At 39.9% G+C, this 24555-nt stretch overlaps 1 protein-coding gene across 1 annotated transcript in view; it reads right to left on the reverse strand.

Annotated features, from left to right (window-relative positions):
• The window catches only part of Rpt1 (26S proteasome regulatory subunit Rpt1), a 141294-nt gene that overhangs the window by 69168 nt on the left and 47571 nt on the right, over positions 1-24555 (reverse strand). Inside the window, exon 4 of the mRNA XM_067136524.2 lies at positions 12448-12587. Coding sequence (XP_066992625.2) covers positions 12448-12587 — 140 coding nt within the window. The remainder of the gene's footprint in view (positions 1-12447; positions 12588-24555) is intronic.

The following is a 24555-nucleotide window of genomic DNA, read 5'->3' on the forward strand; positions in this document are numbered from 1 at the left end:
GGTAACCTACGATTCGATATGCATTACCGGTATTTATTCACTCCAAGTACATTTGAACAGCTTGATTATGGCATAACTCTTTGAAAATCGACTGACAAGACGTTATTATTGTGCTTCATTGGCGAATGCGACATTTCCTACATATGGAAGTTCTTATCTGCTTTTGAAGATTACCAAACACCTTCATCTGAACAGCACTATCAATACGTTCGCGATGAAACTATCTTTATAAGTCATCTCTCGAAGATACATCGATCCATTCCTTACATCAACACAACCAACAAATTACTACATGATACTACACAAATATCTACTTTTGAAAAATACAGCTTTTAATCTTATTCTGCCTGTGTTTAGGGCTGGGACTGCTGTAATTTCGTCCTCTTATGTGGCGATCATCTCTGGTTTATATCTGCGGCATCTCCGAGTCTTGATCGCTGGACTTGTGTTGTCGGGCAAGGCCGGTTCGGTTCCAGTCTGTCGCCAATCCCATCTCCATCTAGCAGGCCATCACAGCGTTTTCACGTACATGCATGCAAAACATAGACAAATATAACATTAATTCCACGGTCTCCTTAGTTATAAAGCCTTCTTATATTCTTTAGGTTCTTATGAGGAGAATATGATGACGTAAATTCAACTATTGCAGTTTTAACGACACGAATGGTGGCTTAAATACTGTCAGGTTAATGTTAAAATGTTTCAAGATATCATTTTCATAGAAATCTTCTTCAATAAACTTTCATCGATCCTCAGTTCAACCCTGCTTTCCGTTCAGTCGTCTTCTTCATCTGATGCAGTGTAATTTTCCTATGACCCTATATCTTTACAAGAAGTATAGCATTTGGACTTCGTATTTTTGTTAATTCTTCCGGTAATTTTAGTATCTTCTCTCTAAAATCTGCTATTTCTTTATACAGTAGCTTCTTGAAATTTTCTGTGTATATTCTTCCTTTTTACGATCTTCGAATGTTCCTACTGTTGGTTTATAGTGAACTTTTCTTATATCACGGTTACCTGGATTCCGTTTGCCTGTATACTTTCCCTTATGTTAGCGGCCACATGGATTCCATTAGTCGGTATTTCATTACTTCGAACTTTCTGCCGCACGATTTACGGAACTTTACCGCTATTCTCGGCAAATGACGATTTCAATTCCCTGTTATTTTTTATAAAAAATTTATATTTAGGGCAATGAAATGGTACACTAACCTAAGAAAGAAGTGGAACAACATGGGTACAAGGCTGGCAGGAGTACAACAAATTTTATATTTTCCTTGAGGATGCAGGCAGAAAAATATTGGGAAACAGGAAAAAGGCCCAATTATTGTGTTTATGGAACTTGGCATACAATAGTGTCCCTAGATCAGTCATATGGAAATCTCTAACATAACTTGGAATACCTGAGTCTCTCTTCAGTCTGTCAAAACTAAGTTACAATAGGTTGTGAAATGTTTTCTTTTTCAGGGATTTTCTAAATTTTATTATATCATTAATTAGTTTTGACAGACTGAAGAAATTCACCAGAGGAAAAAACGAGAAATGGAAAGCTGTGGAAATATGTAAATATCCTAACAATTTCAACAGGGACACTGGCTATCAATTAAGTAATACGTAGTTGCCAGCCATTAAGGATTTACGCAGGTAGCCAGTCCTTTCTTAGTTATTTTGTCTCGGTGTTTTTGAAATTCGTACGTTCGTCATCACCAGTTGGTTCATTCCAAGCTATGCAGTGTTTGTATTAATGTCATACTTTCATAACATGTGTACAACGGTTATGCCCCCACCCATCATTATCATCCTCTGGTTTTCTTCACATACTTTCTTTTCATTCTTCAGCTCTGTTCTATTCTATCCTGGTGTCTTTCACTGCATTTTTATTTTAATAGTTTCTATTTATTTCTTCTACCATATTCGTCTAATGTCCTCTCTGTTACTCCTCACGCATACATGGTGTGATGAACATCTTAACTGGAGCTTAACCCTTAGTACTCTTTTTTTTTTTCTTAACACTCCTGCCTCTCCAGCTTCATTTAGGAATCTGCTTGCAGAGGGATAAGAGATAGCACAAACATATGGACAGCATATTTATAAAAATCAACTAAAGCATACATTACATACATTATCATTATAGACTGTTATGCCTTTCAGCGTTCAGTCTGCAAGCCTCTGAGAATTTACTAAACGTCGCCACAATCCTCGATTTCTAAAGCAAACACAAAATAAATATAATACAAGTACAGTACAATATTCAGCTGTAATGTTCAGCATTTTTAAGCCTGAAATTACCTCAGACAGTCAGCACTTGGCGGGATGCACTCCAAGCTTTTTTCTGCAAGTATTGCAGAAAAACGCTGTCTCACGTCGTAATTCAGGCTTACTGTTCACTGAAATATTTAGGATTACGCTTAAAAGTTCTTTGAATTCAGGAAGAGTATCTATCCATGACATCCTAATAGACTCATGTCTGAGGGGTGTAAGCTTTTGAATATTTACACTGGCATAACGGTTACTCTCGCGCACAATCTCCGACGATAACTCGTCAATGATGAATAATTGGAAAAAGTCAAGTTCACTGTTAGGTTTAGTCCCTTGCGGTGGCTTATAACCTGACGTAGGGCCTACCTGTGAATGGGTTCTTTTGAAGTTCAAGTCCATTTCACGGTATTCCCTCCAGCCATCAGCAGAGGTACCAGCACTGCCATTTAGCATACTTTTCTCATTGTCGGGATCTACATCACTCAACTCACCAGCACAGTCTCGTTCCGCAATATCTTCCTCACCACTTAATTGGAAATCACTCTCACTATCACTGAAATCAACGTCACTTTCACCTAAACGTCTGGCTATTTCCTTCTCATGCTGCTTGAACGACACCATGTTGCTATTTAAACAACGCCTGTTTACGAACTCACATGATCTTCAAAGAATGCGCACAAAGCCTGATTTCAAAGAGATTATAGATATACATAGCTTCAAACTGTTGTCAAAAGATGGCAGTAGCTTACTGTACCTGTAATTCATACGTGCGTAACCCGACAAAGGAGTTATATAGGGAAGAAAAGTCTGACATAGGATCTACGCGGGATATTCTCGTTGCAGGCCATGGCCCACCGCATGAGTGGTAAGGGTTAATGTTATCGTCGGCTCCCGCATAGAGCGTTGTACCAACGTACAGAGAATCTAATGGAAACAAGAGAGGTCCACCTATTCAATACCATACAATGTTATAAGATAAATTATAACATTTTATTATTCTTAGTACATACAGAGAGCCACCTGGTGATGAACGAGCATACTACTACAGCTCCAATGGTAAAATAATCTTAAATTCAAACCCTCAATATTGTAGAAGACTTCCTCGTGGAAAGTCTAGATTTTCTTCTGAAGACAGGCAGCAAAGTTCTCTGCAAAATGTAGAGAGTTTCACCTTGTTTTCTTGACACTGCGTAAGTCCAAAAGCCCATATCATGGCTACAAGTACAGACTGTGAAAGCATCAATGTAAACAAATTATACCTAGCTCACGGCCCTATGAGTTAGTGGGTACTTTATCAAACCGACTGATGTATCTTAGGCATAGAATCTCAAGGATAATTTAATAAAACCACCTATTCAATACTTTCCACATTTAATGTGGTTTAAATCTACATTTACATCCACAAAACATGTTTTGTTCACATTTAAAAAATTATTATCCTGGCATGTTAGTCTTAAGAGATTATTAACGTCCATATATTATGCTATATAAGGTTAAAAAGGTCCCAAATCTTGACCTAAAGGTTGTCTACAGGCTGAAGATGCCCACATAATGGGTGAAACATGTACCTGATCTGATAAGTCTACATAAATTCATGTAGATTTAAAGCACATTAAACGTGGAAAGTATTGAATAGGTGGTTTTATTAAATTATCCTTGCGATTCTATGCCTAGCGTCATCTTCAATACGGAACAATAATGCGAGTTGTTACTTGTAAGATGTATCTTAAGTTCGTGCAATGCAAAAACACAAGTTAACCATTCGATACTCTTGGCCTGCCGAGTCTGTCGAAGTTTTTGATGTTGTGAACGTCTCCTGCCTTAGGGTAAGCGCTGTTGTTTTCTGTCCGGTTTTAAGTTCCATTTAGTTTTCGTTGGTGTATCACAGGAGTTTGCCCTAATTGCCACTCTTTTGATCAGATGTTCTGAAAAGCAAGTTTTGATTTCACTCTAAAATGTAATAGTATTTTGTACTTCCTCTTACCTTCAATATTGTATTTGTGGAATTTGATTTGTACTGAGATGTATTTACTCAACTCTTTGAACTTAAGGCAAAGCTCTTGTCTAGGATCATCTAAACTATATTTGTCAAAGAACGTCTAAGTCGTGTGTAGTGTGTATCTAGATTTGGTGTACAGCTGAATTTGTTTCGGAAGTTAATTTGTATTGCCGATTTTGTAAATAATATTTTGAAAACAAGAGATCACTGTTGGCTTTTCGGAAAACCGCAACCTTCGCACCTCCATGGCCCTTGGTAAGGTTTCCCAGTCTCCTTTCCACGTTCCTGTTTTATTATCATCAAGTTGCCCTCACTGATATTTACCAGTGTTGTTTTCGGCGGAGTTCTGCGTAGTTCATCAGATGTTTTAATGTGAGTGTAGTGTCTTAGGAACCGTGTAATTGCATTTACTTTCCTCCCTTTAACTATGTTTGGTGTAGCCGCTGAAGTATCGGTTACCGATACCGCTATAGGTTTGTTACCTCATATATCGAGGAAACGGGCATAAATGTTGCAAATAATCCTCTAAAATATCATGACACCCTGAAAGTCGTGCAGAAATATTGATAGTCCAACACATATCACGACAGTCCAATTTTTAACACTTGACAAACTTAGAAAATTACTACTTACAATGTTTGTACGTAACACTGTCAGAAATGATTCAAGATTAAGAACAGCACTTCTAAATCACTTGGTAAAATGAATTAAATTGTAAAACAATACTCACAATATACTGGAAGTTTGAATTATTGTATAATTGTTGCAAATATATTGTCCAAATTTCCCCCAGTGAAAACTACAGTAGTAATACCTTTTATTTCATTTGCATTCTTCATGAATTACACCACACAATGTTATTTACACGACAATTTACGTTTCAATTCTAACACTTCACATTCACAAACCACGTGTTTGAACTGTCAAAGCTTCAACATTTGAAAAAAGTGACAAACGGTCATGCATAGAACAGTATCAACATTAGTGCCAACAGTATTTAACAACACATCTGTTTTCATGGCATTTCAGTCATTTTTAATAGAGTGCATACTGATGAACCTGTTTATGATGTAAATAAATATAAACTGTCAACTGCTGAGTTTAAAAACATGTATAATGCCTGTGATGTCATATGCCACGACAGATCAATTATTCCTAATGAATTGTTAATTAATCAAATTTGCCATTCATGTGTGATAGTGAAAATTTGAACAGTTCTTGGAGATTAACTCCAGTCTCTAATACTTTATGATGTCAGGTATGACACCATAACTCATCAATTGCCTTGTAAATGTGGTAGGCATGTGCTCTCGTTGTCATATGTAGTACACTATTCAATGATGTTGAGTAATAGTACAATATCAAGGTATGTTTTCCACCATGTTTTCTTGTTCCTCGCACTTTAATTAATATATTGAACAGCATTTAAGAGCGCCTACAAGTAAACTGGCAATGGTCCACTTTTTATAATGTAACCCTACTTTCTTCCATCTTATCCCTATTCCAGAACTGCCATGCTTTCTTCTTACTTTTCACTGCTTCCTTTACCTTTCATCCCACAAGGAAATTAAATCTTTCAGTTATTCGCACACAAGCACTCTCTCCACAACTTACAAATTCATTTTTGAACATGTCCCATTCCACTGCAACTCTCCACCTCATTTCCGAGGATGTGGTGTTTCACTTTATATTGGAAATTTGCTTTTACGTAGGTGGTTTGAAAAGTTCTCGGAATGTACTAGAATTAAGTATCTTACCTAGGTGGAACTGCTTTTATTTTTCAACATAGTCTCCCTGTAGACTAATGCATTTGGTCCAGCGATGTTCGAATGCCTTGATCCCATCTCGAAAATGAGATTCCTCCAGGCCTGCAAAATACCTCTCCAATTCGGCTGTCAGTTCCTCCCTTGTAGGAAATCTCCGTCCACCGAGGAAAATTTTCAGCTTGGGGAATAGATGAAAGTCTGATGGTGCCAAATCAGGTGAATAAGGTGTATGTGGCAACAATTCGTACCTCAGTTCATGAAGTTTTGCCATGGCAATAACACTTGTATGCGGTGGAACGTTGTCCTGATGAAAGATGACCTTTTTCCTTGCCAAACCAGGCCTTGTTTCGCGTATCTTTTCCTGTAGTTGGTCTAGGAGGTTCGCATAGTATTGCCCCGTAATTGTTTGGCCAGTAGGAAGATAATCTATCAACAGAATGCCTTTTGCATCCCAGAAAACTGAGGCCATGACCTTTCCGGCCGAACGCACTGCCTTTGCTTTTTTGGTGGTGATGAATCAGCATGTTTCCACTGCTTTGACTGCTGTTTTGTCTCTGGGGTATAGTAGTGGACCCAAGTTTCATCTGTAGTCACAAACTGGCGCAAAAAAATCTTGTTGGTTGCACCGAAAACGGGCCAGACTTTGTTCGGACATTTCCAATCTGGTGCATTTATTGTCCAACGTCAATTGTCCCATCTTGCGGATAATTTTTTCATACCCAATTCTTCGGTTAAAATATAATATACCCATTCAGAAGACATCCCTACAGCTTCAGAAATCTCCCGCACTTTCAGTCGACGATCCTCCATGAGCATTTTGTGCACTTATGCGATAAATTCTGGGGTCGTAACACTTTTTGGCCGTCCACTACGCGGATCATCATCCAAGCTCTCCCGACCAAATTTAAACTTGCTGGTCCACTTGGCAACAGTTGAAGGAGCAGAGTCCCCCAGTGTGTTCTGAAAGTCGGCATGAATTTCCTTTGCTTTCATACCTTTCTTTACAAAGTATTTAATCACTGCTCGAATCTCAGTTTTTTCCATTGTCACAAATCACTACGCGGGAACAACAACAAAGAGTCGTCACTACCACACTCCTGCAGCAGCTAGAGCACTGACACACCACGTGTTCACTCACAAAGGATGTGTGATTATTGCGCGGGAACCTCGTTGCTCTAGCACTGACATCTAGCGGTGATTCCGAGAACTTTTCAAACAGTCTTCGTACTTACATACCTTTTAGTTTGCATACTTTTATTTTCTTCTCTCTTACTTATTTCATTTTCACTTTTTATTCCTGCTTTCATTTTTGCTATCACTACTCTGTGGTCTCCATCATAGGCTACTTCTGGCAAAGTTACTACATCTAACAAATGTCTATGACTTGCTCTTTCCACCAAAGAATAATCAATTACTGTCTTTGTCCTTTGTTTCCCCATCCATTTCTCGTAATCTTTTGACTATTCTTCTTCCTAACCCACATATTACTCAAACTTAACCCAATTTCTCACACAAAAATCCCCCAAATTCTCTCCCCCTTCATTCCCCTTCCCATATTCAAAAGGTACAATTATTTCCTCCATTCCTTTTCTGTCACATTCCACTATTGCATTCAAGTGACAGTCACTTACACAACCTTTATTTCTCTAATGACATTAAGCTTGGTAACCTATTGTTTAATCATCATCATCATCATCATCATCATCATCATTTCCCTTTATCCAGCTGTAGCCGGGTAGGGGCAAATATGGTTCCTCTCCACTTTCTTCGGTCTTTCCACCACTCCTCCTCCAACACTGTGTCCCAGTCCAGGTTTCTTTCTATAATGCTGCGTTGGATGGTATCCTTCCATCTCAATCGTGGTCGTCCACGGCCTCTCCTTCCTTGGATTTGCATTTCCATCACCTTTTTTGGCATTCTTTCGTCGCTCATTCGCTTTATGTGCCCAAACCATCTTAGTCGGCTCTTCTCTATTCTATCATTCATTTTTTCCACTCCAATTTCTTCCCGGATTTTCTCATTCCTTATTTTGTCTCGTCTACTCTTCTGTATCATACTAATCAAGAATTTCATTTCGGCCGCCTGTATTCGACTCTCATCCTTCTTTGTCATTGTCCAAGTTTCTGCTCCGTAAGTTGTTATGGGTATGTAATACATCTTGTACATAGTATCCTTTGCTTCCATTGGCACATCTTTGTCCCATAACATATTTCTTACACTATGATAGAAACAACTTCCAGCTTGAATCCTTTTACTAATCTCAGCATCCAGTCGAGCATTCTCCATTAATTCACTCCCCAGGTATTTAAACGTTTCCACTACTTCCAGGGGCTTGTCTGCAAGTCTAATCTGACCTTTCCCTTCTTTCTCCCCTCTCGTCATAACAAGAGTTTTACTCTTTTCTACACTTATTTTCAATCCACATTCTTCAATCTTCCCATTCACCACATTCAACTGTTCTTGAACCTTCCTGTCGTCTTCTCCCCAAATCACAATATCATCTGCAAATAACATCATGTTCATTTCTCTTCCTCTATATGCTGCTTTTGCTGTTCTCATGATGTCATCCATTACTATTGTAAACAGGATTGGTGATAGAACACTTCCCTGTCTCAGCCCACTAGTTATTTTGAACCAACTTGTCCTGCCAACTTGTGTTTGCACGCAACTACAACATTCCTTATACAATGCCATGATCATTTTTATTAATCCCTGTCCAATTCCTTTTTGCACCAGACTGTCCCAAACTTTCGTCCTAGGGACACTGTCATATGCCTTTTCAATATCAATGAATGTCATCACCATATCATTCCCGTACTCCCAATGCTTTTCCATTAGTTGTCTCATAATGAAAATGGGCTCTATTGTTGATCTTCCACTTCTGAAACCAAACTGATTTTCCTGTATCTGCTTCTCAACCCTCAACCTTATTCTACTTTCCAGTATTCTTTCCATTATCTTAGCAACATGGGATATTAGAGTAATTCCTCTGTAGTTCTTCAAAACTTTCTTATCACCTTTCTTGAAAATTGGGATGATTATTCCTTTTTGCCAATCCTCAGGGACCTCCTTATTCTCCCAGACATTCCTGAGAACCCGATATGTCCACTGCAGGCCTACAGCTCCAGCTGCCTTTATCATCTCCACTGAAATTTCATCTATTCCAGCAGTTTTTCCATTCTTCATCTTTCTTACTGCCATTTCAATTCATTCATTGTAATTTCTTTATCCATTTCTTCGTCAACTAAATGTCTTTCCTGGTCGTCCATTGAATGACTGTCATCCGTTCTTATGTTCAGCAGCTTCTGAAAATACTCTCTTCATCTATTTCTTATTTCTTCTGGCTTTGTTAAAATTATGCCACCTTCATCCTTCACAAATCTGGTGTTTACTTGATCTCTCTTTTTGTTTCTTAAGATACCATACAGTAATTTCTTGCTGCCCTGCGTATCATCTCTCAATTTCTGTGTGAATAAGGCCCAGCTTTTCCTCTTTTCTTCCTCCACTACTTTCTTGGCCAAATTCTTTGCCTCCACATATTTTCTTCTACTTTCTTCAGTCTTAGATGTTTTCCATGCCTTCCATGCCATTTTCTTTTCCTTCACTTTAATCTTTACCCTATCATTCCACCAGTGTGTTTCTTTGTCTTTCACATTTCCTGATGTTCTACCACACACCTTTTCTGCACATCCAACTAGTGCTTCCTTAAATCTTTTCCATTCCTCTTCAACATTCCCCACCTCTGTCCTGGGTACCAAGGGTATTATTTCCCTTTGAAATTCTTCTTGTACGCTTTTCTCCTTCAACTTCCATACTTTAATTCTTTTCTCTCTTCTTAATTGGGGTTTTTCAATATTTCCAACTTTCAATTTTCCTATCACAACTCTATGATCTCCACCAAAGGCTTCTTCAAGCATGGCTGTTACATCTACAAGGTTCTTCCGGTGTTCTTTCTCTACGATTATATAATCAATCATGGTCTTTGTTCGTCTGTCTCCCCAGCCATACCTTGTAATCTTCTGACTGTTCCTCTTCCTAAACCAGGTGTTTCCAACAATCATTTGATTCCTCATGCAAAAATCCACCAACAACTCGCCTTCTGGATTTACATTTCCATATCCAAAGGGCCCTACAACATCTTCCTTTCCTTGTCTTTCCATTCCAACTTGTGTATTTAGATCTCCCATCAATAGTACTTCCTTATCTTCTATCTGTCTCTCCACTTCCTCTAAGAAGTCCTCTAGATGTTCATCTATGCAACCCGTTTGTGGGGCATACAACTGAAATAGATCTTTCACGCCATTTTCAAACTGGAGTCTCATCATCATCATCCTATCGCTGACGTACTTTGTATATTCCAGATATTCTTGGATTTTTCTTCTAAGTATGATGGCCACTCCATTTTTTGCTTCAGGTCCTCCGCTGTAATACAGCCTGTATCCTTCTCTCAGAGGGATCTCCCCTGTACCTCTCTTCTTGGTCTCGCACAGTCCAAGTATGGCTATATCTTTTTCTATCATGAAGTCCACCAGTTCTTCTGTCTTTCCCGTCAGTGTCAGTACGTTAACTGTTGCAATTTTGATGTAGTTTGGTGCTGGTTGCCCATTTTTCACAGTTCCCCCAGCACCTGAAGAGCTGCGCGTCGCTTTTAGCAGGGGACGCCCTAACCTTTTCCGAGGCACCATATTTGCTTTGTCCATATAGGCTATTGTTACGATGGGCTCGTCACACCCAAAGGCATTTTATACCTACTGCCAGGTTCAAAATTAGGCCGCCCCTAACATGGAGACAGACGCCTTTCGTAGCCGCTCCTCTGGAGTACAGACGCTACGGGTATGCCCCTTCCGCCATCTCCGCCGTACCGAAGTCCACCTTCTCCGCCGTAGATGCCGTTGAGGTCTTCACTCGTAACCCTGAGCTGGGACCCATACCAGATGTTACACACCGGGTCAGTGTGCTCTGGGACTCACATAGGCAGGGGCGCCACTCCCTGGGTAGGGCTGCCTCCGAAGAGGGTCCCTACCTGCTACCCACCTATTGTTTAATATCACCCCAAAATCATTTCTGGGCCGATGACCTCGATGTTAGGCCCCTTTGAACAACAAGCATCATCATCAAAATCATTTCTATGGCAGTGAGATTTGAATGATAAGCTAGTAAATGAAGTATAGTGTGACCATACAAATTTAAAATGTTATGTAACATGTACTGTACTTCTTAACCCTCCATTTATGAAGCTTTATTAGCTCATAAGTTCACTTTTATACACTTCATTTGTAAAAGAAGCGTTATTTTGCAGCAACCAATCCTGCATTTCTGACTTTTTGGTTCTGGATGTTGGGGACTTATTAATTTCTACATTGTAATAGGATGCATTACTGGTATCTATCATGAAGACAGATTTATAAGGTAAATCAGGAAGAACCTTTTCCTTAATTCAGCGCTGGTAATTCATCATGTTCATCACACTGTGATAGTTACCTGTTTTTATACAAGATTTGAAGATCAGAAGTGCATTTGGGATGAGAGCAGTTATGTTTCATCACTGTACACAACTGATCTATGCTCTTGCTTAAACCTTGTGATAGCTCTAGGGTTAGAGATCCTGGCATTTTTAATATTTCTCTCTATCAGTATGCATCTGTTATTTTCAGACTTCCTCCACCAAATACCCACTTTCTTAAAAACTTTCTGCAGGCTATATGGCAATCCTTTTTACTGGACTTCTTCTTCTTTTTCCCACACCTGTGGGGTCGCGGGTGGGAACTGCATCACACATGTGGATTTGGCCGTTTTTACGGCCAGATGCCCTCCCTAACGCAACCCTATATGGAGGGATGTAATCACTATTGCGTGTTTCTGTAGTGGTTGGTAGTGTAGTGTGTTGTCTGAATATGATGAGGAGAGTGTTGGGACGGACACATACACCCAGTCCCCGAGCCAACAAAATTAATCAGAAGCGATTGAAAACCCCTACCTGGCTGGGAATCGAACCCGGGACACAACTGAAGGCCAGTACGCTGACCATTCAGCCAAGTCGGATAATCCTTTTTACTGGACTGTTTCATATAATTCAGGAAGTTCACTGCTTACTGCTGGCACTTTCTTCTCCTTGATATTCAAGCCACTGGCTTTACGTTGCACCGACACAGATAGGTCTTATGGCGACGATTTCTGTTTTTGTTCTTTATCGGTATACAGAAACTCTTTGAAGTTCCAGCTTCAACATTGTCTAACACTTAATTGCCACTATTTAGATATGCACAGGTGAGGTAAGCTGGCAGACTAATTACTGCTGATGACTGAGCATCTCACTTAGCACAACACTGCCCCACACGGTCCCATTGTGCAAGGGTGCACACTATTCTCACAAAAAATGTACAAAAATAATTTACCCCTACCAGTTATGTATGACATACTCACCCAACTCTCATGCCTTCTTCTATATCTGTTGGTGCAACAGAATCAGCCAAATCAACAACAAACTTTGCAAACTGTTTCACATTAATGATGTATTTGGGATCATCTGAATCAGCATTGATAATCTTCGTACATCTTGCCACCTGTCAAAAAAATTAAGTAAGAAAGTTATTCAAGTCTTCAAGAACAAAAATTTGTTGAAATATTTAGTTATACAGATGTGATCAAATACTTATAGTAAACAACATTTCCTGACCATAGTATCCTTAGAAATCCATCTGTAATTATGAGAATTATATTGCCACTGATATCTGCATAATAATTAATTTTATAGCCAAATAATACTCGTATATATAGAAATAATTGAGTTCCAATATGCTACTCTATGCCTAAAACATTACAAAAATTCATATAATGAAAAAATATTCCCTCAAATAGTGCAGTTTATCACATAACAACAACAACAACATCTGTATGCTCTATCACAACAGATTCGTAACACCAATAAACAAGCTCTTGGACAAAGTTTTGAGCTTGAAAAACTTATGTCTTCTTTTATTTGTTGTATATATAAAACATCACAAATGTACAAAATATATTAAGGAATGACAAGGTCATCATCAGATTTTTAAGATGTACAGAATGTTGTTAACATGATAACTAGAGGTTGTAATTTTTTAGTTTTTAATCATACAATAATTGTCATAAGACTTAAGAATGTGGGCCATCTAAGATACAGCATTTACCAAAATGAAGTTGTCTGCACACCAATAGTATAGAAAGAACTTCAGGACAAAGAAATTAAACAGTTATATATACACTCCAGGAAAATGACAGTGTGTACGTGAACCGTTTGTGCAACTGACAGAGTTTGAGCGGGGGCATACAGTAGGCCTGTGGGAGACCAGATGGTTGTACCGCAGAATTGCGCAACACATGGGGCGCTTATGGAAGTACAAATAGAGACATGTCATCTTGAGCTATGAGAGTCACTTTTGCCATGGTGCCAATAATGGCCGTGTGCATGTGTGGCATCGGTGAGTGCCAACATCGGGAGTGTATATGACAGAGGCACACAGGGCCAAAACCTGGCATCATGGTGTAGGGAGCCATATCCCACACGGGATGTTCTCTTATGGCGATCGTCAAGGGAACACTGAACAGTGCACGGTACATCCAAACCATCATTCAACCTGTCATGTTACCATTCATGCACTAACAAGGCGATCTGCTTTTCCAACAGGACAAGGCACATCGACTGTATCCTGTGCCATCCAACATGCTCTCCAAGGTGTACGTCCACTACCCTGGCCAGCAGAATCTCCAGATCTGTCCTCCATTGAGCATGTTTGGGACCAAATGAAACGTCATCTTGGATGGTCTGAACGACCAGCAAGAAATCTGGCCCAACTCAGGCACCAGGTAGGAATTGCATGGCCAGCCATTCCGAAAGACTGCAATCGTCACCTTTACGATTGTCTCCATGGGAGAATTGCAGTCAGCATTGCTGCAAAAGGAGGGTATACACGGTACTAGCACTGATATTGCACACGCCCTTTTGATTGTACTCAGATGCGTATGGCTTTGTCAGTGTGATCGTGTGTTGTATATGTTCTCAAGAGTGTGTCAATAAAATTTCCCTCTGCCGGGTCGACGAATTCATGGTGTTCCTTTAATAATTTCCCCAGAGTGTAGTTATTAACCATGAGATTCATCAAAGTTAACACATTCACGCCCGTATCCAAGTTATTGCCTATAGCGCGTGACCAGCTGTGGACCGTATCCGAGTTAGCCCGGATAAGCGCAAGCTTGAACTCGAGACGTTCCTACGCAGCTGGGATCTATTTTGGTCACAAATATGTGCGAGAGAGATGAAAGTAATACCCTTATGAATGTTTCTACTCACCGAAAACCACATGGCCACGGCGATTTTCCCACCCAATGCACTTTCTTTGTTTTGTTTCTGAAGGTAGCCTAGCGCTCGCACAACTAGCTGCGTAGTTACTTTGTGATTGCACAAGCGTGTGTATAGTCGCGTTCTGAAGTATAACCATGGCGTGTAGGGACAATATAAATGATGCAGGTGATGCGAATTTACAAAGTACAGTTTTTCAGCTGCTTGAAAATTATCTTGGCCAGGGGTATACAGTCTATATGGACAATTATTACAAATAGCGCTGGACTCACGAAACAATTGCGGGAACAGAACACTGCCGTATGTGGAACAATACGGTCGAATAGGGGTGTACCAAAAGATCTAAAGGAACACCAGGCAATTCTCAAACGGAGTAAAAAGTGAACCCGACATACAAGTACAGTCACCTCTCTCCGAAATCTCAGTTCCATCTTCGTCATCAGCTCCAAGTCAACGTCCTGCAATTTTGCCGCCAAAAAGGGCACCGGCCAAGGATCCATCATTTAGGTTAGATGCGAAGAAAAAAGAGTATATTCTAAGTTTCCACCGTCTAATATAGACAAGTTCCCCTGAAGAAGGTGCAAAGTGTGCTTCAAAAATAAAATTATTAGTGAAACACGCTATTTTTTGGAATGTTTAGTGTTCCCATTCACCCAAGAAAGTGTGACATTACCTACCACACTCTACAGAGATACTAGAGGACTTCATTAAGGTATCTGGAAAATTTTGTTTCCATATCTTGTTCAGTTTAGAACTTATTGTGAAAAGAATTCGTTGTTGTTTGCTCTGCCACTAACAGCTGGAATAGCTGGGCCAGCCCTTTAAATAGCCGCTCAAATGATGGGCGTGAATGTGTTAAGAGAATAACGCATGAATTTTAACTGCAGACTTGGGATGTCAAAAGCGGGAATGGAGTCCTGAGTGAAAAAGAACAAGTCACTGAAAGACGGAAGGAATACTGCGTGCAGCTGTGTTCTGACAGCTAGTTGTTCAAGGAAAATTAAACAGCATCAGGCTGCGTGGAAAAGTGCCCAGGAGATGGACAGACCAGATCAAAGATGCAACTCACGCACCTCTTTGAATGACAATTCGGAAAGCAGAAGACTGCAGGCAATGGCGACTACTGGTTGACACCATCAAATAGTAAAAGTAAAGGAGGGTATACACGCCCTTTTGATTGTACTCAGATGTGTATAGCTCTGTCAGTGTGATCGTGTGTTGTATATGTACCTTACTGTACCGTACTGTAGGAATGTATATTTTCATTAAGCTGAGTAGCTCAGCTGGTTGAGGCGCTGGTCTTCTGACCCCAGTCTTAAGGAGGATAATAGATTAGAAGAGTATTTGTGGGATACGAGGTTTTGCTCGCGCACCATCAATATACATTGTTTATAAATTTTAGAATTTTATGTTCCCAGAAAAAAAGTTGTCAAGTTTGAAAGGTAACTTTTCCTTGGTTTGGGGTGATTTGTATTTTTATTGGGTAGAATAATACAATAATAGTAGTAAGAATAGTAGAATAATAATACTTACCAATGCCAGTGCAGGGTAAGTTGAGCGATGTTGCCATAAGAGTTGAAAATACTGATTACAAGTACATTTGCTTTGCCGTTTACTTAAAAGTTTCTTCTTGTATTTAATAATTACCTGTGATTAGCATTCAAACAAATGGTATTTAGAGGTCATGGAAAACGCTTATCAGCTTATTTCATTAAGTCTTTATGTTCATTTTTATGTTTTTTTAAATTTTTGTTTTTAGTTTTCATTATTATTGACCACATTGGACCACTTCAGTCGTTCTGTGTTCACTTTCTCTTTGAAGGTTGTATTGTATGGTACGCCATATATGCACCAAAAAGCCACACAAATTAAGTTATTTTTAAAATATATATCTCTTCTGCTCGGAACAAATAATTATGCTTCGAAATAATGATTTTATATGTTTTTACAACTTAGTATGTACAAAATTGTTTGAAGTGACATGAGCCCCTATTCCTTGGGATATTCAGAGAATCCTCAATGCAGTGGTTTCCCGTTTTAAATGTGATTTTGTTTGAGATGCGTGATGTTTGCTGCTGGTTCCAGTGATTATATTTGTTACTGTTCGGGTATGACGTTAAACTGCGTCCGACTGAGTGACCACCGGTATAAGTGGTCTCCCTCTTTCAAGCGTGGAGGAGGTAGAGGAGCACTCTCCTGTCCTTGGGGTGAGAAATCACCCCTAAAGGCGGATGAATGAACAAGGAATCGTCAACGGCATAGAATGCAGAAGGCAATGGAAAACCACTGCATTGAGGATTCTCTGGATATCCCAAGGAATAGGGGCTCATGTCATGAAACCTGTACTCATAAAATTTTCCAGATTAGCCCCGCAATCAAATCTCTGGGTGGGGTGTGCTTGTACAAGTGCTCAATGTAGGAGACACATTGCAACATGGAACGTTTGATCACTTCTACAATGTGGAAAGTTGGAAAACTTAAAGCTTGAGATTGGAAGGATGAACGTAGATGTGTTAGGAATAGCAGAAGTAAGGTGGCCTGATAATGAATATTTTTGGAGTGGAGATTAGTGAATAATCCACATGGGAACCATTATGGAGAAATCAGGGGAGGGAAGGGTTGGCGTGGTGCTGACGAAGGAAATGGGTCATCGAGTTAAAGGATACATTCAGCAGAGTGGAAGACTGATTTTAGTGAAAATAGATACTAAACCAAGGGACACTGTGATCATTCAAGTCTACATCCCAACCACTGCCCACGAAGATGAAGAAGTGGAAAGAGTGTACGATGATCTGACAGAATTAATCAAAGATGTTAAAGGAGATGAGAATCCGATAATTCTCGGAGACTGGAATGCTGTTATTGGAGAGGATAAAGATGGAATGGTTGTGGGCTAATTTGGGCTTGGTACACGGAACGAATGAGGAAACAGTTTATTGGAATTCTGCGCTTACAATCAGCTGGTGGTTGCAAATACATTATTTTCACACCAGGCACGAAGACATTATACTTGGACAATGCCAGGTGGTGGGAATCAATTTCAAATTGATTACATTTTAGTAAAGCAGCGATTTAAGACACAGCTGAAGGACTGCAGAAGCTGCCCTGGCCCAGATATTGATAGTGACCACAACATGGTTTTTGAGCGAATGTCAACTAGAACTGAAAAGGAAGAACAGTCAAAAATGTAATACTGAAGCTCTCAGAGATAAAAACCTTACTATAGATTTTAAGAAAAAGACAGATTCACTTCTGGCAGAAATATCAGCAATAGACTTAGGAAGTATGGAGAATAAGTGGAACGCTTGGAAGGGAAGTGTAATAACAGCAGCAACAGATGTTGTGGGAAAGCCGAAAGCACAGAACAGGAAAGCCTGGATAACTAATGAAAAAATTGAGAAGATAGACACAAGAAGAAAGTTCACGAACTCTGCTACTGAAGAAGGACAACAACAATACAGGAAATTGAGAAACGAAATAAATCGAGAAGCGAAAGCAGCCAGAGAAAAATTTCTGGAATTGCAATGCATGGAAGCAAAAGAACTAGTTAAGAACAATAAATATGAGACAGCATTTAAGGTAGTAAAAAGGTTCTTTGGGGACAAGAGGATTAGGTGCAATGGACTGAAGAGAGATGATAGAACTGATGTATGAAAATTCTGAAATTGCCTCAAAATGGAGAGAATACATAGAAAATGTATATGGAGGAAAACATACACCTTGTGAAATACTAGACAATGAAGAGCTAGTAGATAAAGAAGATGAGGAAGATGAAATACTCCTAGATGAATTGAATCAAGCAATGGAAAGGCTGAAAAACGGAAAGACCTCTGGGGTTGACGCTATACCAGCAGAGCTGATAAAAGCCACTGAAGAAAATGTGAAGAAAGCCCTATTTGATCTGATTTGTGAAATGTATAACACGAGACATATTCCACTGGATTTTAGGAAGTGTGTCATAGTGACCATTCCAAAGAAATCATCTGCTAATAGATGCGACCAAGATCGCACACTGAGCCTTGTATCCCATGCCTCTAAAATACTCACCCGTATTATCTTGAAACGCATTGAAGGAAAGGTGGAGTTGACATTGACAGAAGATCAATTTGGATTTAGGAAGGGTAGAGGGACTCGAGAAGCAATCCTAGCTTCAAGAATAATTATAGAGAAACAACTACGAAACAATCTTGATACATTCATTGCTTTCGGAGATCTGAAGAAAGCATTTTATAAGATTCAGTGGGATAAACAATTCATGGTGTTGAAAGAACTGGGTGTGAAGTACAAGGACAATTTGGAAAATTTATGAAGACGAGATAGCTATTATACGATATGGAGATTCCACAGCAGAAGCCTACATTAAGCAAGGAGTACGGCAAGGTTGTTTGCTCTCACCAATACTTTTTAATGCATACATCCAAAAAGCAATAGATGAAGTAAATGGTAATTTTCCAATGACTGGAGGTCTCAAGATTCAAGGGGAAAGAATCACCATGCTTCGCATTGCAGATGGTATTGCAGTCTTGGCAGAAAACGAAGATGATCTGAATTATACATTTGCACAAATGGAATCGGCCTTCAATAAAAATGAAAACCAAAGTCCTTCTCTCTAGCCAGCAGTATCAACCTCCTCGTTGTACTTTAAATGGAGAGCAGTCGACAAATGTACAGCAGTTCACTTATCTCGGTAGCAAAATGACAGCAGATGGAAGAAGTAGAAGAGAAATAGTCAGCCGCATTAACCTAGCCAAAATTGCGTTCAAAATTTTTTTTTCTTTTTGCTATTTGCTTTATGTCGCACCGCCACAGATAGGTCTTATGGCAATGATCGTTCAAAAAAAAAAAAAAAAAGGGGGGGGGGGGGACATGCAAAAACATTAATATGAGCCTCAGGAAACGTCTTGTGAAGATATATGTGTGGAGCGTACTAATGTATGGTAGTGAAACCTGGACTATTAACTTGGCTGATAAGAAACGTATAGTAGCCTTTGAAATATGGTGCTACAGGAAAATACTGAAAATTCCATGGGTGGACAAAATCGCTATGAAGAAACGCTGAAAAGGATTGGAGAGAAGCCATGTTTATGGAATATGCTTACTCATCGAAGAGACAATTGGATTGGACATATCTTGAGGCATGAAAGTCTTCTGCACACAATACTGGAGGGCAGAGTGGAAGGAAAGAACTGCAGAGGTAGACCACGTCTATGATAGGCCTATATAAAACAAATCATTCACGACAAGGGATGTGATAATTACTTGGACTTGAAGAGATTAGCCACAGACCGGAGTTAATGGAAAGCCGCTACAAACCAATCTTTGGATTGAACACCACAGAAGAAGATAATGATCACAACACAACCAAAAACGCAATTTTTCAACCAACCCGAACTGAGAAAAGTTACCTTACAAAACTGATAACGTTTTCCTTGGAAACACAAAATTTTGAAATTTATAAACAATGTATATTGTGTTAAATTTGGATTTGATCAGATGACAAATTTTTGAGAAACAATGTCTTAGAATTGCCACATAGCTGAAACACTTTTTTTGCATTCTACTTAAGTTAACAATTATTAAAATATAAATTAAAAATTCCAAAACTAAATGATCTGAAATAAAATGAAATGCGAAAAACGATGGTTTTGGATTTTCTGTAGGCCTATTGGTTATTTCATACACAACCTCCAAACTCTAGTACATATACACTTAAGAAAATGGAAATTGCAACACCATGAAGGCATTGGTCATTGTGTTGCTTTTCAAGATATGGAACGATGCCATGTAGGTATGTAAACGATCAAAGTTTCAGACCCATTGGATTGTTGCTACAGGTCTCCCCACATGATTGGTCGTGGAGGAATCAACTCCAGTATACGGACTCTGGTGTAGCGTTGACTTGCAGTCTGTGCAGTGAAGTGTTCCCCGCCAAACATGCCTCGACAACAGAGAAGAGCACGCTATAAACAACTGTCGCCGTTTGAGAGGGCCCGGATAATTGGGCTGTGTGAGGCTGGATTATCGCTGCACGTGTTGGCCGTCAGGCATCTACGGTGTACGGCAGCCGTAGTCAAATGAAGGTACCCACACTCGTAGACCTGGCACAGGCCCAGCGCGACAGACAACTGTGAGAGAGGATCGCCGCAACATTTGGATGGCCTGGATGGAACCCCATGCAACAGCAGCGCAAATTCGAGCAGCTGTGGCACCCCACGTTACACAACAAACAGTTGGTAATCGCCTGTGTGCAGCTGGCTTACAAGTCCGTGTCCCTGCAGAAGGTGTTCCATTGACCCCAAAACAGCGACGTGTAAGGCTGGCCTGGTGTCGAGAAAGATCGACGTGGGTCGACGAATGGCATAGGTCGTCTTTAGTGATGAATCGCGCTTCTGTCTTGCCCGCAGTGATCGCCGGAATCGTGTGTGCCAACGTACCGGGGAGAGGGGCCGCCCAGATCTTATTGTTGAGAGGCACACAGGGCCAACACCAAGCATTATGGTCTGCTGAGTTATTGGCTTTAATGTGAAATCACAATTGGTGCTTGTTGAGGGCACTATGACTGCTCGACAGTACGTTGATAGGGTACTCAATCCAATGGTTGTCCCTATGATGGCGAACATTGCTAATGGGATGTTTCAGCAGGACAATGCCTGGGTTCACACTGTACGCATCCCCAGAGAAGCTCTCCACGACATCACAACCTTAGAATGGCCCGACAGATCCCCGGACCTCAGTCCTATTGAGCATGTGTGGGACATGATGGGTCGACAACTGGCCAACCGTCCTCAACCACCCACAACTCTCGAACAACTGACCCGTGCAGTGCAGCAAGCATGGGCCACAATTCCTCAGGAAGCGATCCAGGGCTTTATTGACTCCACACCTCGACGAATTCATCAATGTATTGCAGCTCGTGGTGGGCACATCCTGTATTGATTGTCGTCCAAACTTGCAGCCAGAGGGACCTGAAAGTGTAATCATTGAATCACAACCAAACAATCGTCCTGCATGTTCAACTGCAGCAATGTAGCACCACTCCTTCTGGGTGTTGCAATTTCCATTTTCTTCAGTGTATTACTCTGACGACGGTAGTACAGGGGCACCTTGAAAGAACAGCATGGTACGATAGACAAAACAATATATTCTGATGGAATGGATCAATCAAGGTAGTATATATATTTTTAAAAAGGCATTAAAAATTCTAGCAGACTTAAGCATGCATTTTTTATCACTTAAATTATGCAGTAGGTATATGTTGGCAAGGTGGGAGTGGTGATAGGCGATTTATCAGACAAAACTAAATTTTCAGCCCCTCATATTGGAGACAGAATACAAAATATTAAAGAACTGCACAAAACAAGCACTGTGAACATGCACGTTAACATGCTATGGCTACGGAACCAAGCTCTGTATTTGGAAGATGAGTGAGTTTGAATCCCAGCATCGGGTCTTCTGAGAATGGTTTTCTGTGGTTACCCATTTTCACTTCCAGGCAAATGCTGGGATAGTTCCCATTCATAGGCCACAGTCGATTTATTCGACCTCCTTATTCAATTTCATTTACTATCATTTATTTCATCTTGACTGAGCTCCTCAACTGAGGTTGGTGACAGATGGGTACCTGGTCGTAAAAACATACCAAGCTCGATCCCATATCAGGAAGCAGGACTAAGGGGTAGACATACATTATAAAACAGAATGTTCAATGTTAGCGATCTACCTCAAGCTTAAGTCACGGTATTAATCTGGTTTCTTATTATGCTTTACAGTAGTGTGTTATCTGACAATTGCTTATCCATTCTTTCACATTATCCATCACTGGTCAAGTTGAAAGGAAACATTCTTTCTTTGGCAATGTGCATATTGTGTCACCACGTTAGTTCTATGAACAAAGAAGGAAAATACTAAGGAACATTCCTGAAAGGCATTGTTAAGATTAAGGCATTGTTTCATGACCAACAAGAGTAGAGGAGCTTGCAGTTTTAAATGCATTTTTCATGGGATATTGATGGAGTCTGAACCACGTAGCCAATTTCCTCAGTCGATGGTTTTATAAAATTATATGACTGAAGAATTGACCATAAGCAAAGGTCTTAAAGGAATGGTCATTCTCACAAATAACAATTCAGTAACCCACATACAGTATTTTACTTTCTTGCCTCTAATGTTATGATTTCTGACAAAATTAGAATAGATACCCTGTAACACAGATTTGCACCTGATATTCATAAGAAAGAATATGAGAGAATTATTGGGAATTAATCAAAAGGCTGCTCGCTAAGTTTCCAATGGTGTTGCCAGTACATGCTGCTGCAAACACAGGGTCACTTCTTACTTACAATGTTCGTATTTGAGAAAATAAGTACGATAATAAATATGCAATTACTGTCTAAATACTAGTGAAATTCCATCAGTTCGTCATTCTCAGCAGCTATTTCTATTCTTGTTAAGTAAGACATTCTATAGTTTTTGTTACATGTGAATATCTATTGATACTGGAAGCTTATGTTAACTTCGAAAGGAATGTGGCAGGAAAACGGATGGAGGGAAAACCGAGAACCTACCAGGTGGACATCATGAAAGTTGACCGTGCATATTAAGGAAGGGCACTAGAAGATGTCATTAACAACAGAACGTATCTCAATAAGACAGAGTGGAAGAGGCTTGCCAACAGTACCTGGGAAACTGGAAATGTAAAATGATGATGATGCTGTAACAATGGCAGTTTGTAGAGGAAGGCCTAGAAAACACCTGGAGAGTTCTTCCCCTAGCTGCTGTTTCAAGATAATAAAACACACATTTTTCTAAGACTCTCAAATGCATTGTAAGAAAGGACTGTTCCTTGCCATTGTGTTTAGACATTCCCAGTACAGTGGAACCTCGATTATCCGTTCCCGGAAAATACGTTTTCCCGGAATATGCGTTCAAATTACGTGGTCCCGCGAGCATCGTAATTAAATCACGTTGTAAAAGTCCCGCATTATCCGTTCCTCGAAGAAACGATTTCCCGGATCAACCGTCCAGAAATTCCAGTCCCATCAACGCTAAATCCTCGATCAATCGTTTTTTAATAAACTGTATCTCACAAAAGGACGGCTATGGCATATTTATGGATCTTGGCGTTAATTAATTAAAGCAAGTACTGTACCGGTACTGGAAAAGCGATCGGCGGTGAACTTGCATAAGGGACCATCTTAGCATCGCATTCGGGTGGTATTGTTTAGAGAATCTCGGAAATCATAAAGCAGAGTGTGGCGACAACAATTGCAAGGAGACACGGAGCATTTCGACAGCTCTGCTTGAAGACGGAACGAGTTTCGTCAAATGTTCGCACTTAGAAAACGTCCATATTATGTCCAGGGTTAGATGTTTATATTTTTACTTTTTTCGATCGTACTGCCGAAGAGGTTTTTGGCACTTTGCTCAGGGCACTGCAGAGTAACTGGGCTTTCAGGCAGGAATCGAAACTGCTTCTTAACACAAATTCAGTATTTTTGATATCGTACATGATTATGTTAGCGAGACCAAAACACATGTTGCACCTAAATGTAATTTAAAAAAAAAAAGAAAGCCATGGGAGGTCTTGGAATTGCCTATTACTGTTTAGGTCCTAATGTAAGACTGGAAATTTTACGTTTTCGTGTTAAAATACCAAAAACCGCAGTCGTTTTATTTGCGCACGTTACATTTTAAATAGTTGGTATAATTTCAAACTCGTACTGACATGTGCAGCGAGCGCGCTTTCCAGATGACCTCAAGGTCACGAATAACCGTAATTTCTGAAGTTTTGATATTTCTTTTATCTTTCCAATTTGATTGGATTTGTGACGCGCAGAATTGAATATAATGCATTCGAGAACTTTTAAGAATCGATACTTACATTCGAAACCATGTTTTCGAGTTCAACATAACCTTTAAAAGTCGACGTAGGCCTAATTTGCGCGGCACGAGATTTCCAGAAACTGACTACCGGAGACCAAATTACAATGAAAGATTAAGAAATGAACGGATTTCGCATTCATTTTGGGTGCTTTCGTATCTAATGTGCTTTATTTTATTAGATGAGAGAATTAAAAACTACCGTACTTGTGGTCGATTGTCGTTTGGCTTGGCGTTATTAGATTTTTCGAAGAGTTTGGCTAGCCTAATCAAAGTCGCTGAACTGAAAGAAGTTTTCACGGGAAACTGACGAAGAT

The sequence above is a fragment of the Anabrus simplex genome, chromosome 1 (assembly GCF_040414725.1).
Source record: "Anabrus simplex isolate iqAnaSimp1 chromosome 1, ASM4041472v1, whole genome shotgun sequence".
Taxonomy (NCBI): domain Eukaryota; kingdom Metazoa; phylum Arthropoda; class Insecta; order Orthoptera; family Tettigoniidae; genus Anabrus; species Anabrus simplex.